We start from the raw sequence: 12,560 nt of genomic DNA, 5'->3' as shown, positions 1-12,560 counted from the left end.
TGATCTTACAGTCATTTCTGGCACCAGATTCAGATATCACAAATGAACAATTACTACTTAATGGATTGGAATTCAAAGACAATGGTGTCTAATGAAACGGGGCTTTGTCTTAAACAAAAGTGAAACATTTTTTAATAGTTGCAAAGAAAGTGTTCCCAGCACATGAAAAGAATCCATTTACGAGCTGCACATCTTGAGAGCTCTTCTGTGTGGTCTTCTAGACATGAAGGGGGTGGGAATTTGGAATTTTTCTTTGGACGGGAGGGGAAAGCTGACGGCGAGAGGGCTGCTTTTATGTGCGTTCCCTTTCACTCATGTTTCCGTTGCTCCACAGGCTGTTCCACCGCCCAACTTTGAGATGCCAGTCTCCATCCCAGTGTCCAGTCACAACAGTTTGGTATATAGCAGCCCCGTCAGCTCACTGGGGAACCCCAACCTTTTGCCGCTGGCCCACCCTTCTCTGCAGAGGAACAGTATGTCTCCTGGCGTAACACATCGACCTCCGAGTGCAGGTAACACAGGTACGTCTTAATGAGGCCCTCTTGTTTATCAGTCGTTCAAAGAAGCCAAAGCCATATTACCTACAACGTGTTTCTGGTTTCCATTGTGGTTCTCGTTGCTTACCACCCACTGTTGACTCTTTTACATGCTAAAGCCTAATAAACCCTTTAGCTTCTTTTTCTAAATCCTATCTTTCTCCCAAGCCCCCTCATGTGGCTGTACTTTGCGTACATATTTTGACTGCATCCTCTCTCAGGCAAGGTGCTAAATCTGTTATCTCTGCACCACAGCTTACGTTCCTCCTCCGCTTCTTCCCACGAAGCCCGCACTTCGCTGTGAAGCGGTCCTCCCTCTGTGCTCTCGATTCTGACCACCGGTAGCATTTATTCCACTTAGTGTTACTCGGAAATATGGCAGGTTCTCTTCCTAAAACCCAACCTATTGCCATCAAGTCGATTTAGACTCATCGCCACCCCACAGAGGCTCTCCGATACTGCAAATCTTTACAAGAGCAAACAGCCTCCTCTTTCCTCCCTCAGAGGGCTCGATGGGTTTGAACCACAGACCTCACACCACCAGGATTCTGTTCCAGACCACCATAGTAAAGTCAATATTAAAATGAAGCAAGTCACTTTTTTTTTTCAGTTTCCTGGTGTACCTAAAAGTATATGTACCCTGACTACAGTGTATTAAGTAGCATTGGAAAAGTCTACAATATTCTGAGAATACCAGAGTGTGACACAGGACAGGAATACAAAGGGAGCACCTGCTATCGGGAAAATACCAGACTTACTCCACTCAGGAATTCTGCAAACTTTTCATTTGTTTTCTGTGGGGGTTGTCCTTTGTTTTGTTTTCTAAATGTATCTGTAAAGCACAATAAAGTGAAACAGTAAAATGAAGACTGCCTGCATTTTGGCCTCATTTCAGTTTATTCATACACTAATTTATAACACAAGGGATTGAAGAAAATAATTTAAATGTTCTTAAAATGTAATGAATATTTCAAAAACCAATAAATAATTATAGAGTATCACTTACAAGCAACTATACATTAATTTAGGTGATATTCTTACTATTCTTGTTGCTAAATATTATTCCTTAACATTTTAAATAATTATTACATTCAATAGCTTATTGAAACACACCCTACTCTCATAAGCAAACGCTGTCAAACTTGAACACATTTTAAGTTAACAATGAGTAAGCATCTGTTTCTAAATAAGTGGCCAATCAAAACTCATTTTATCTTGGAGCCCTGGTGGTGTCGTGGTTCAGCGGTGGTCTGCCATCCGCGTTATCAGAAGTTCAAAACCACAGGCCGCTCTGAGGGAGGAAGACTGGGCTTTACACTCCCTTAACCATTGCAGTCTCAGAAACCCACACGGGTTGCTGTGAGTCAGCACTGACTCGATGCCAGTGAACTGAAAAGGAAGCTTCAGGTGGTGACTAGTTGTTGTTGAAGTTGTTGTTGGTAGGTTCATGGAATGGCTGAACTCAGAACAATCAGCATTGCACAGAATTTATCGTGTAAAACTCATCTACAAAGAACTGTACCGTCTGTACGGTTATGTAAGCATATGGTAGGCCCTTTTTAAAAACTGTCTATAAAATATCTTTTTAGGAAAAACTAGACTTCTAAATAATAGAAATGCAGAAGCCAAAGACTGCATTCTTTAAACATAATCTTTTAAAAAGGATTCTGTGAAATGTCAGTGATTGAACGTAGTTTTAATGTTTGAGCGCAACATGCCGCAGTAAAACAAGTGTCCGCTATTACATCTGACGTAGACAGTACTTTACAATTTTGTGACTCTTGGGGAAGGACAGAATACTGAGGTTGCTAAGGTGTTTTGTTTAGCTGGTCATTAGCCTTTCTTTGGTTGATCTCTGTTTTTAATCCATAGGTGGTCTGATGGGTGGAGACCTCACATCCGGTGCAGGCACCAGTGCAGGTAAGCAGACTTCAATACTGCAATGTCATGCTTCAGCGTTCTTCTAGAACTGAGTGGCAGGAAGTCAGTCTTTTGAAGAAAGAGTTGAGAGGTCTGTGAGAGGAATGGAAAAATAGCCCCGAGAATGTCTGAAGCACCTTTTCGCAGCTATCTAGAACCTCAAGGAACACTATTTATTGAGTAGAATGTTCCTTCATAAAATGTCGACCTTGTAAGGTAATCAGAGGATTGAGGGTTCTGATCAGATGAACTTAATTCTGGATACCATCCCCATACACAAGAATCCAACAAGCCATGTATTTGCATTAATCATTTCACATTCCTTGTGAATCACTTTCCACACTTGATCTTAGCCAAAAGGCTGAGAAGCAAAGTGAATCACTTTCTAGAAGGACTAAACTGGTCCGTATTCCCGCAGGAGAGTAGATCGTGAAAAAGGAAGAATAGGATACTGATCATCATTCAACAATAATGCTAGCAAATAGATGTGGTATTTGCTGCCACAAATAAGCTCTTGTAGAATATAAATATAATGCACCCTCATTATAGTCCCTTAAATCTATTTCAGTTCTAATGAACTTCCTACTCTATGGCTAATTGTATCATAGTCACACTTCATCAGGGGTTCCATTATCAATTCAAAATATTGCAATCATTCTGATACTGGTGTCATTTTCAATGCAAACGCAAGACAGCACAATACTTTCAAATGCCAACTTCAGTTCACTATTGGCCTCAGAAGTAACCATGGTAATTTCTGCAGCTGAAACATGCTTTACATTTAAAATAGTAGGTGGCAAGCATGAATGACACAAGGTTATGTTTGAAATGTCAAAAAAATTTTTTTTCAAGTTTATTGAAATATCCATGGGAAGCCTAATTAAAATATTTTTCCAGGGTCAAACATAATAGCTTGCTAATTATAAGAAAGAGGGGAAAGAAAATTGGCACACAAAAATAATGTTGTAAATATATCCATTTGGGGGTAATGTTTCTCATTTTTGTTGTTGGTGCTTCCCTAATAAAGTGAGTAATAAAGGAAAATTATTAGAACTACCCAGTGAATGAACAAACAAAATGAATGACAGTAACTCCCTATATTATCTATCGCTTGAAAATTAGATAGGTAAAATTACCAAGTAAACTCAGTGCACTATTCGGATAGACATGAAAATAAAGTGGTCATTTTTGTCCTTCAAAAAGTACATCGTGATTAAAACAAAAAACAAACTCACTGCTATCCAGTCAATACTGACTGATAGTGACTCTGTAGGACAGGGTAGAGCTGCCCTTGTGAGTGTCCAAGAATATAACTCTTTCTGGAAGTATAAAGGCCCGTCTCTCTCTCTCTGAGCTCACTGGTGGTTTCACATTGCCAGTCTTGCAGTGAGCCACCCAACATGCCACCACGGTGCCACCAGGGCTCCTGGTTTGTGATTAGTTTCGATCAAAGGCAGGGCATCTGTGATTGGATTCAAACGTAAAAGTTGACTGTCACTCACCATGACCCCATCGGGCAAAGTAGAATTGCCCGTGTGACTTTACAGCACATTAAATCTGTACAGGAACAGCCAGCCTCATCTTTCGGCTAAAGGAGGACTGGTGGGTTCGAACCACTGACCTTGAGGTTAACAGCTGTGGTTGAAGAGACCATGGAGACTGAGAATTAGGTTGTCACAAAGAACAAAGCAATGCAGTTGACTGTAGAACAAGACAGATTTGAACTACATGGGTGTACTTATACAAGGACTCTTCAGTAAATATATTGGGCCTTTCCACGGTACCGGGGTCACTGATTTGTCTTCAAGTCACTGAGGGAGTTTGGTTTTTTGAGTGACACAGGCATTGAACGACAACAAGTAGTGTAAGAAAGATTGGTGCTACACAGAAACATTCGGGGGCACCACCTTTGATGGAAGTGGCCTCTTGTTGCTGCTTCAGAACTACAATGCCTTGGCAGCCTATACGGAAAATAATAAATGATTATGTCCCGTTGTCGATTCCCTGACAATCCACTAAGACTAATGGCCCTCCTGGGACAGAATAGACTCAGTCTTAAAAGCATACAAGTTAGCCACCTAGACGATGTACTACCATAGATATTAAAATGAATTGTAAGAGTTTAGTGCATCTGTCCTTCTACCTCAGGACCATTGCCAGAGGCACGAGAATCTACCACTTCAAAAATAGAGACGTGCTCTACCCTGATGGTAGCAAGTATCATAGCTGGATGATTGGATCTTGTAGCAATGAGCATCTCATTTTCACCATTTCTGTAGAGTTGTGAAATAGTTACTTACCCATGTTTTAAAAATAGAGGAAGGAGCCATTCCTGACTCTGGGTCCAAGGAACACCTGTTGCCGATGCCACTTAGTCTTGAGCTTAGCCGTCACATCCTGCTCCCAGGCTCAGCCGTCCTCTTGCTCACGCCTGCCAGGATCATATGGCAAAGCTGAATAGCTCTGTGCTGATGTCAGAGAGTCACATAGCACCAGGGGAGATGAGGCCAGCCAGAATGGCTCTACAGTTTCAGAAAGAAAAAAAAAAAGGAAAATGGCTAGACGAGACCTTCCACTTTTCAATATTGTCATTGAAATTCAAGGTCCTAGATTAGGTTAGGAATTGCAAGGCCAGGTGGTTAAGCAGTCTTCTGTACTGGCAAACTTTTCCCCAAATCCTTAATTCTACATTTCAAGTCATCTCGACCTGTTTTTAACAAGGTAAAGGAGGCGGGGAGGAAGGTGAGAGGAAGAAGTAAGCTTAACACTGTGTGTCTATAAAGATTAAAAAGATATGCACTCTCTTTTTCAACTCCCTTCTCTGTGAAGTGGAGCACTTGTTTACCCAGCTCCTTCGTTCTCCCTGTGTGGACTCGAAGACTCTGCCTAAGCTTTCCCGCAGGTCCTGCTGATGCTGTAGTTTAGGCTTTTGCCAAAGGCCCGTGCCGGTCATCTCCTAACTTCCCTTCACCCACTGTCCATTCTTATGACGCTCTCACCCAAAGCTGTAAAGTGCAACTGTAGCCCATCATGCACATATCTGAAATCTAGCAATGGCTTCCCGACTATTTCACCATGCGCCCTTTTCTCTAACCCAGTGGTTCTCAACCTCCCTAATGCCACGACCCTTTAATACCATTCCTCATGTTGTGGTGACCCCCCCAACCAGAATTATTTTCGTTGCTACTTCATAACTGTCATTTTGCCACTGTTGAGAACCACTGCTCTAGGCCAGCTTCACTCGCCAGTCTTACCTTCTTCCACCGACATCAAGAACCTACACTCCAACTATGCTACCAGCAAGCATGTATGTTGCTCTCAGGATGTGCTTTACAAAAAGAAACTCAGTCATTCCCACAATGCCCTTTCAAGCAGATCCTCTCAAGATGCCCTTTCCGCAGATGGCAAGACTCCTGCACAGGGCAGTGAAGTAGCAGTTCTGCGAGGGTGAACGCAGCAGTCTGTGTGTTTCAATGGCACACTGGGTTGCCGTTCTCCCAGGTCTGCTTTCGCTCTCCCTGCTTTGTGTCAATGGAGCCTATTGTCCTTGGTCAAGAATTCATTGCCGTCATTTAGGAAATTCATTCCTGGCCCTCCTAGGAGTGTGCCCCTCTGTTCTGTGTTCCCACGGCCATCTGTGCCCACGTTCCTTCTCTCCTGTCTTACACTCCCAGTGTGTGGGCACACATCTCTCTCCTGGATACTCAACTCTGGACAAACACAGTCGTCCTCCTTGGTTTGTGTTCCCAACCGGAGCCACAACAGTTAGGGCAGAGCAGATACTCAGTACATGTGACCTAATTAAGGAAAGGAGAACCCGAGCTTCTGATTAGACAACTTTAATAGTGTTGCTCTCAAAAATGGAGAATGTATTTCAGAGAAATTAAATTTTCCTAAAACCAAACACTACTGTTGCATCTTTTCCAACTATAGCAACCCTCAAGGGCAGGGCAGACCTCGCCCTGGGCTTTGCGGAGACTGCAACTTTGCGGAAATGGAAAGCCTCGTCTGTCTCCCAGAGGAGCAGCTGGTCGCTTCAAACTGCTGACCGTTTGGTTAGCAGCCCAATGAGTAACCACTGCGCCACAGGGCTCAAGGAAATTGTGATGTTTTAAACAGGACAAGATATACCTTTAACTTGTAACTCACAACAATCAGGTTATTCTATATTACAGTAATTGAAAACCGAATTAACCATTGGATTAAATGCCTGAGCACGCGGGTCAGTAGAGCAGAGTCTTGCCGACGTCGCCATCAGCGCGCGCCAGCTTCTGTAGCATGCAAACCTACAGCACATATGGAAGTACATGGAATGAGGGCTGGGCCTTTTGGGGCAACCTTTAAAATAACGCACCTCCTGTCCTTGCTTGGAGAACAGATGGGGAGCTTTCTACTCCTGAGTACGTTAGTCTTCACCCTTCCTATAGGTTCGCTCTGCATTGGCATCTACTCTTTGGCAGTGAGTTTGGTTTGGATTTCTCATTGCTTAAATTGAGATCATCTCAACTTTAAGACAAAGGCAAATGATAATAAACTAGCAGGGTGGGATTGTACTCTTTGTATAAGAAAAATAGGCAGTAGGTCGGTAGAGTACATTAGTGATGGTGACAGTCCTAGATTCCAGTTGTTATTCATCTACTACTTAATCCTTTTCTCTCAGCAATCAAAATGAAAACGCACTGCTTATAGAATTACATTTTTCCCTCGCTCTATACGTTCAAGCTTTTAACATGCTAATCTTAGTGGTTACTGATAACTGTAAGATCAAGGTCCCTTGAGTTTTTTTTTATTCAGTAAGTTTAATGAAAATAACCATTAGTGCCACAGTGCCTGGCATTGGGTTATTCACTGTCTTATTTGTGGGTTCCTCACTGTCTTTAGTGTCACTCTGAGAACATGGTTTAACTTTTATTGAGTTAGTACTGCCACTACACTCAAGGAAGAACTGACTCAGGATTCAAAATCGCACACACACACACAAGCCTTTAGGAATCTCTTTGGAAATTTAAGCGAATTTCATCCTCTACATAGCTGTTTGACAATAAGGCAAAAGAGATTTATGTATATTGGTTAATAATTTTAATTGGCATTTATTGTAAATTAGATATAATTTTATATAAAAAGAAACTAACTGCTGTTTTCTTATTTTGATTGTTAATTGTTTACTATTTTATGCATTTGGTTGTCAAGCATTGTCACTTCTGGAATGCTTAATTTATACCAGCTAAGTATGTGGGGCTTTGATGCTGGCAGTACATTGCTTGGGGTAAGTTAACGAGCAGTGAATGAGGAGACCGACTTTGGAAACACAGAAAGTAATCATCCTAGTGAGACGAAGGGTAGTAACTCGGCACCTGGGAATGTAGGCCTCACGTTGGGGACAGTCGATGCACAGGCAAATGCTTTATGACCATGCAAGCGTAACATTTTACTTACATGGTGATACTGACACTCACTTAGCATTGAAGAAGAAAAGTACCATTATAAAACAGGACCACATGGAAAGAGGGAAAATCCACTGAAGAGTTAATTATTCTCTATCAGTAGCTTTATTTCTGCAGGGTTTGGACTTTTTTTAAGGAATCCTTAATGAGAAAATTTTGTCGGACTGTTCTATGAGACAGAAAGTCTCCTCTATAATTCTTACTCAATAACGTAAAATACTGGTGAAGTTGTTAAAATGTTAGTCTTGGAAGTTGGCTTGAGTGAGTTTGTCTTGCTGAGGGCTAAGAATTGGGCTGCTAAGCGCAAGGGAAGCTGTTCAAACTCACCAGCAGCTCCATGGGAGAAAGATGAGGCTGTCCGTTTCCATAATGATGTGTAGTCCAAGTGCAGGGGCTGAGAGAAGGAAGGGTGGAAGCAGGACGTTCGGGGAGGGGAGTGGGATAAGTGATGGACTGCAATGGATGAACTGAAACAGTGTGCATTGACTTGTTGAGTGGAAAATGATTGATGTGTTCCATAAACCTTTAACGAAGTCACATTCACAACTCAGAAAGGAGAAGAAGACTGGCGGTCTGGGTTACGGGTTATTATGAGTCAGAATTAGCCGGATGGCAGTGGGTTTGGGTTTTGTTAATTCGGCAAAATACAAATCCAGATCACAATACTCAAGAAACGGAAAAAGATACCACTGAATTACTCTCAAATACTCTCAAGCTGTTTTGATAGTCATACAAAGATAGAATGTGTACAAAACGCCTACATTATATGTGGTTTTGTTTTAAAGTACTCTTCAGTTGGTGTGAATTATCCTGAGTTAAAACTCTGAATTGCTTCAGTTTTAACTTAGGTGTTGACCCAAAGCACAAATTAAAGCTCCAGTAAGATTGCTTTATTATTATTATCTGAAGAAATTAAGTAACCAACACCAAGATTTTCTCGCTTTTTAAAAAATTTAATCGTCTCATTGGATGACTGACCGTGTGTAATATAACCACGGCCAAGAAATCAGTTTCTACTTCCCGTCGACAAGAGCTGGCCCGTTACAGCTAGAGCAGTACTCTGACACCGTTCTCTCCGGGCTGACGTCGACTTGAGGGAGGCAAGACAAGAGAAGACAGGCGAGAACGCTGGTTACAGGTCGTGTCAGAATATGATACAATCCACTCTGGGCCTGACTTAGCTCTTCCAGCGTTTGATACTGAGAGGGAAAAACATGTGCAGTTACAACTTCCAGAGGGTGTCCAAGAAGTCCTGAGGGCACAACCATGAAGCGCGTGGCTGTGCCGGAAAGCCTGGCGGTTCCAGTGGCTCCTTGGGAACAGAGCTGTTCGGCTTCTGTAGAGAAGACAACCCTGCAGGGCCTTTCTCTTCCATCACCTGGGGCCGCTCCGAGTCACAATGGACTGGCTGGCGCCCAGCAACAGAGCAGATCAACCCAGCAGATTTTAGAGCCCTTTGTGCACCGTGGTTTCTGACTTTATGAAGTGTATCTCTCTCACACACCCCCACCTCCAATTCTATTTTATTCCGTAAGGCCATGTGAAAACTCTTCTAGCCCATTGATTAAACAAACTTTGTTCAATTTAATATTAAATCCAGTTAATGTTAGTTTTTTTTCTTTTTTTACCTTTTATTAGGGGGTCATACAACTCTTATCACAATCCACACATATACATACATCAATTGTATAAAGCACATCCGTACATTCTTTGCCCTAATCACTCTCAAAGCATTTGCTCTCCACTTAAGCCCTCTGCATCAGGTCCTCTTTTTTTTTTCCCCTCCCTCCCCGCTCCCCCCTCCCTCAGATTGTTATTTTGTCATATCTTGCCCTATCCGGAGTCTCCCTTACCCCCCTTCTCTGCCGTCCATCTCCCAGGGAGGAGGTCACATGTGGATCCTTTTAATCAGTTCCCCCTTTCCAACCCACTCACCCTCCACTCTCCCAGCATCGCCCCTCACACCCCTGGTCCTGAAGGTATCCTCCACCCTGGATTCCCTGTGCCTCTAGCTCCCACATGCACCAGTGTACAATCTCTGCCCTATCCAGTCCTGCAAGGTAGATTTGGATCATGGTAGTTGAGGGGAGGAAGCATCCAGGATTTGGGGGAAAGCTGTGTTCTTCATCGGTACTACATCGCACCGTGACTGACGCATCTCCTCTCCTAAACCCCTCTATGAGGGGATCTCCAGTGGTCGACACTTGGGCCTCGGGTCTCCACTCTGCACTTCCCCCTTCATTCACTATGGTGTGTATATATATATATATATATATATATATATATATATATATATATATATACACACACACACATATATATATTTTTGCATGTTGCCTTATACCCGGTCCCTTTGGTACCTTGTGATCGCACAGGCTGGTGTGCTTCTTCCAAGTGGACTTTTTTGCTTCTGAGCTAGATGGCCGCTTGTTCACCTTCAAGCCTTTAAGACCCCAGACACTATCTCATATTAGTTTTACAAATATGTTTCTCCTAATATTCTATCTTCTTTATACACATCTGATTTCTCTATTCCCTCTTTTTGACATCGCCATAGGATTCTATTTGGAGATACCACAGAAGAAAAGCCCTCGTTGATCATTAGCGGTGATGTGGAATTGTGCCCCACCAAACAGCCGATGCTAAAGGAGGATGTGGTTAAAAAACCCCTCTTTTGGAAATCAATTTTTTGTTGTTGTTTAACCTCCCAGGGACTTTCTCAGTTGGTCCTTCAGAGTTTGGGGCCAAGAGTATTAATTTGCTGTTTTTAGTCAATAGCTATCCAAACTGTCCAAAAGCACGTAGTTTTTACAGTTAGGCTTATGTCACATATTTTTCATGTGGATCTCAATTCAGAGAGCATATAATCATGTTACATTTTTATATTTTGAAAGACTGTTAACTAATTTACTGGAATCTACTTTGTACTCAAATTGTGGATAAACAGTTTGTGTCAATTCCTGATCTATAGAAGAGTCCATGGAGTGCTGTGTAGCCTCCAGGCTCCATGTTCCTTGGTTGACCTGGACTCAGTGCTCACTCAGCACCGTGCCCTCCTCTCATGGCTCCCTGACCGTGGGGCCTTCTGGTCACCCGTAGCTGTGGTAAAGAGCTGATTCAGTTGTGGTAATGTAAGGGAGGCTCTGTTGTAGGAACATAATCTCATAATAGTAAAAAATGTTTAACTCTATGCCTGTTTTAGATATTTGAACATGACATTAACTCATATGATAACTGAGATCAAAGATTCTCTGGTTCACTCAACAAGTCAGAGAAAATGATAAAATCATAGAGCAGGCTTTTGTTTTCCTGGGTTTGTTTGGAGTTGTTTGTTTTTGTTTTGTTTTCTTTTTGCTGATTGTTGTGAGAAGAACCACAGGAGAGTCTCTGTGCCACGCAGCTACCAGAGTTTTTACCACATCATGGGAAAAAAAGTAGTTCCCATTGAATTGATGCCAACTAATTGCCACCCCATGCGTGTCGGGATATAACGGTTTTCCTTGGGGTTTTCAATGGCTGTAATCTTCCAAAGAAGAACGCCAGGTCTTACCTGCAAGGCCCCTCTGGGGAGCTAGAAACAGCCAACCTTTCGGTTAGTAGCCCGGTCATTAACAGACTGTAACACCCAAGGCTACACCTCTGCTTGAGTAACTGTTAGCCATTGTTAATCTCCCGCGGAAGAAGTGCAGCCAGGATCTCCCTTGAAGCGAGGACAGTGAGACTTCATCCAGTGTGCTTTGGACATTGTGTCCGGAGGAAGCAGGCCCTAGTGAAGGGCAGCCTGCTTGGTAAGGCAGGGGGACCCTCAGTGAGACGGATTGGCACAATGGCTGCAACATGTTTGAAACATAGCAGCGATGGGTTCGTGCACAGGGTCTCTTGTGAGTCCGAACCCACAACAATGGCGCCTAACAAGCAGAGTGATGGTTAATACTATAATTACCTGCATATTTGATTTTCTAACCCCCCTCCCACAAATTCAGCTCAATGTGGTTCCCGTGGGGTTTATTCAGTGTGCTGTGAGTGGCACAGTGGGGGAGGGAGTCTTGTGGTGAATGGGTAGCTCTTGGGGGCCTCCCAGGGAGGTTGGCCATGGCCCCCTGCTCCAGGCTGGGAGTGCATCTGAGGCAGGACGGGAAGCAGCACGGTGCCGGGTGGCACATTTCACTCTGAACGTTGGGAACTTCTGATGTGTTTGCAGCAGTTGTGTAAATGTTAAAACCACAAGTAATTATTCTCTCTCTTCTGTCACGTTCTCTCTAATTTATGCTGTCTCAATATTGTTGTTTATAAAAATGACTGAAAGAGTGAGCGATTGTGTCAATAATGAAGACACCCCCTCATTTCTAGCAAAGAGACAGCCCCAAAATTGCAAGAAGTGAACAATTAAATGAGTCATAAATCTATCAGTCACTGTTAAATGGGATTTTTAAAGATGAGAAGGTTCAATATCACTTTTATGGTGCGATTAAAACTATCCCTTTCATGAATCCGTGCCGGAGCAGAGCCACGCCTTCAGAGTGCTCTTCCACGCTAGAACCGTCAGCTCGTCGCTTCTTTGTTTGCCAGCGGACCTTCTGATGTGGAGCGGGACGGGCTTGCAGGGGTGCACCCTCACCCGGAACCCTCTGGCGTAGTTCTGCCATAGTTCAGTGGAAGC

At 43.0% G+C, this 12,560-nt stretch overlaps 1 protein-coding gene across 6 annotated transcripts in view; it reads left to right on the top strand.

Annotated features, from left to right (window-relative positions):
- MEF2C (myocyte enhancer factor 2C) overlaps positions 1-12,560 on the top strand; it is a 169,167-nt gene that overhangs the window by 132,293 nt on the left and 24,314 nt on the right. For all 6 annotated transcript variants that reach the window (XM_075541263.1, XM_075541264.1, XM_075541267.1 and 3 more), the window contains 2 exons: positions 335-521; positions 2,409-2,456. In XM_075541263.1, the coding sequence (XP_075397378.1) occupies positions 335-521; positions 2,409-2,456 (235 nt within the window). The remainder of the gene's footprint in view (positions 1-334; positions 522-2,408; positions 2,457-12,560) is intronic.

This window comes from Tenrec ecaudatus, chromosome 2, assembly GCF_050624435.1.
Source record: "Tenrec ecaudatus isolate mTenEca1 chromosome 2, mTenEca1.hap1, whole genome shotgun sequence".
Lineage (NCBI taxonomy): Eukaryota > Metazoa > Chordata > Mammalia > Afrosoricida > Tenrecidae > Tenrec > Tenrec ecaudatus.
This window is presented reverse-complemented; position numbering and strand designations above follow the sequence as displayed.